The following is a 2,607-nucleotide window of genomic DNA, read 5'->3' as shown; positions in this document are numbered from 1 at the left end:
TAAAATTACTTTGCTGTTTTGCCTTCAACTTTTATTTATAAATGCACCAACACGAGGCAGCAGCCAACTACAAACAGAAGTTTGCAAGGATACCAGGCACACTAAGATTTGGTATCATTAGACATTATTAGCCACAATCCTAAACCCCTGAAGGAGTTTTAAAAAACTCCTTTGCCTCTTTATTTCCAAAAGTATACAAAAGCATTGGTATATTCAGTATAAAAATGGAAGTGCCCGCTAGCTCTTACAAGAAACACAATTTTTGCACCAGAGGTACCAGCATCTCCAAAATGGAAACAGCTTGGTTTAAAAATAAAGAACAAATAAAACTACAAGTAGTAATCCTTAATTAAACCAACAGGAAGAACAGGAGAACCCCTGCAGAAAAAGATTAGGTGTGCAGTGCATCAAACCCCAGGTACTTCCCGGACAGACTTAGATGAGCGAAGAAGAATTCAGTCTGCTTCTTGCAGAGACAGCCGTTCTGAAAGCAGTCTCGGGAAACGGAGTCATCCAGCCAAATCGGCAGTGCCAGAGCACACGTACAAGGCAGATGTCACCGGCAAGCGAGAAGCTACAGCAGCCTAGGAGACCAGATTCTCTATTTCATGACGCACGTTCTTGGCTGCATCTTCAACCTCGGTCACCTTCTGAGAAATTTCTTTTTTCTGCAAAGAACAAAAATAATGCATTACTGTCTACCACTCAACAGAGCATCATTCAGCCTCAAGGGGAAAGCAGGCTACGCCTCCCATAAGGCAAAGGCTGAGGACCAGGAGCCAGGAAGCCAGGAGCCGCTTTGGCAGCACTGCGGTAAGGAACCAGGAGGCCAGCTAAGCTATCCCAGGACTAGAAACTAAGGAAGTCTTCCAGAGACACGGGGGTGTAGAAGAATGTCAGAGTACAGATATGTACGTACAATTGCATTTTTCATTCGCTCTTTGTCCAGCTTCAGGAACTCCTGCAGTGTCAGGCTGGTAGGGTCTTTCTGAAGAGAGAGAAAAGCACAGCCTGCAGAGTGTTTTTTGTGTTCTTCCCTGAAAAGAGGGGAAGAAAAAAAGAAAAAAGGGGGAAAAAAAGAAGGAAAAAAAGATTAAAAAGCAGCTCACAAGAACACGGGCAGCCGTTCTTCCCTGTCTGGCACCTCGAGCCACCAGCAGCTGTTCCGCCTCCACCGCTGCCACCGGGGCCGGCCGGGGGGGACAGGGGACACCGGGGGGACCCCCCGCTACTCACAGGGGGTCGTCATCGGGCTCCCAGCCCTCCAGCTCCTTGAAGCAGAAGAAGCACTGGGCCACGTCGGGGCCGTTCTCGCTGGGGCAGTGCACGAAGCCCGCCGCCGCCATCTGCGGGCAGAGGGAAATAGGGAGGGCCCGTCAGCACCCACCGACCCACCCACCGACCGACCCGCCGACCGCCACCGCTCCCCGAGCTCACCCGCTCGGGCGTGCAGGCGCATCCCTCGGTAAAGGGCCAATTGCGGAAGGTGGCGGCGCGAGTGGGGACGAGGTAGAGCCGCCATTCCTCGGGCAGCACCGCCGCCAGCTCCGCATCGTCCGCCATGGCTCGGTTCGAACGGCGGCGGTTGGTCGCGCGGGGCAGAGCGGGAGCGGGGCGGGGCGGGCGCGAGGGCCGGCGGGAGCTGTAGTCCGGCCGTTTCCGTGTCGCCCCAGCCGGCAGAGGGGCAGAGCCGGAAGCGTTCTGCTGAGGCAGGACCTGCGCGGAGCTGTGGCAGCGGCCGCTCGCTCCCGCCACGGGCAGCAGGAGCGGCTGAACTCGCCGCCCCCGCCTGACTAACGCTGCCTACCTGGAGAAGGAAGTGGGACCCAGCGATCTGGCGCGCTGCCGCAGGGGCAGGAGGCAGCCGGTTTTGCAGGGAAGAACTAGCCACACATCCATCACAGCGACAGGGGCTCAGTTTCCTGCACCGCCTGATGCAGCAGGCAGTGGTTGCTCCGAGAGCGTCTCCTCCAGAGAAAACATAACGGCTGGAGGGAGGCAATCCCGTGGGCCAGGTCACGTCCTGGAGCAAGCTGGTGTAAGCAAAGTAGTCAGAGACAAGTGATAAAGATGGCTTAGCTCAACCGCTCACTAAGAGCTTATCACCACAAGCGGGTGGGTCTGCAGAGAAACACATCCTCACACCGTAGGTGGCAATGAATGGACCAGGCAGACTTTTGCTTCTTCCCTGAGACTGGTTCTGAAAAGAAGTGTTCGGCACGTGTGTGCAACATCAGGACTCTCAGGAAAGAGACTTCTCTTTCAAAGTAAACTGCAAAGTATTACCTGTACAAAATTACCAGCTACTACACAGAATGATCCCAGTATTTACCCAGCTCAGCTACTGTAGATCACGGGGCGTGATAAGCTGACCACAGCAGGCAGCTTCCTGGTTGTGAAGTATCAAAGCTCAGACAAGCACATGGAAAGGTTCGGGCTTTGCTGCTCTTAGAAAAGGGTGAGGTTCCACCTTTATTCTCCAGGAAGACTTTGTTCTGTTAAACTGGGCTGCATTTGGCAACCACAGTCACCACTACAGTTACTGCGCAGCTCAGGGAAGCGTGGAGTAATTGTGTCATCAAGCGGGGTGGATGCTGGCTTTCTAAT

At 54.0% G+C, this 2,607-nt stretch overlaps 1 protein-coding gene across 1 annotated transcript; it reads right to left on the bottom strand.

Annotated features, from left to right (window-relative positions):
* Positions 1 to 9: 9 nt before the first annotated feature.
* Positions 10 to 1,789, bottom strand: BIRC5 (baculoviral IAP repeat containing 5). The gene is made up of 4 exons (XM_075088606.1): positions 1,438 to 1,789; positions 1,237 to 1,346; positions 920 to 1,037; positions 10 to 668 (listed from the first exon to the last, which is right to left on the bottom strand). Exons 1-4 carry the CDS (start codon positions 1,561 to 1,563, stop codon positions 585 to 587), a joined length of 438 nt encoding a protein of 145 aa, XP_074944707.1. The 5' UTR covers positions 1,564 to 1,789; the 3' UTR covers positions 10 to 584.
* Between the last annotated feature and the right edge of the window lie 818 nt (positions 1,790 to 2,607).

This window comes from Phalacrocorax aristotelis, chromosome 3 (assembly GCF_949628215.1).
Source record: "Phalacrocorax aristotelis chromosome 3, bGulAri2.1, whole genome shotgun sequence".
Lineage (NCBI taxonomy): Eukaryota > Metazoa > Chordata > Aves > Suliformes > Phalacrocoracidae > Phalacrocorax > Phalacrocorax aristotelis.
Note: the sequence above shows the minus strand (reverse complement) of the source record. Positions and strands in the feature narration are given on the sequence as shown.

Coding starts and splice junctions, on each gene's coding strand:
- BIRC5 (XM_075088606.1), bottom strand. CDS start 1,563: ATGGCGGACGATGCGGAGCTGGCGGCGGTGCTGCCCGAGGAATGGCGG. Junction 1,347..1,437: donor GCGCCTGCACGCCCGAGCGG/GTGAGCTCGGGG, acceptor CTCTGCCCGCAG/ATGGCGGCGGCGGGCTTCGT. Junction 669..919: donor AGCGAATGAAAAATGCAATT/GTACGTACATAT, acceptor TGTTCTTTGCAG/AAAAAAGAAATTTCTCAGAA.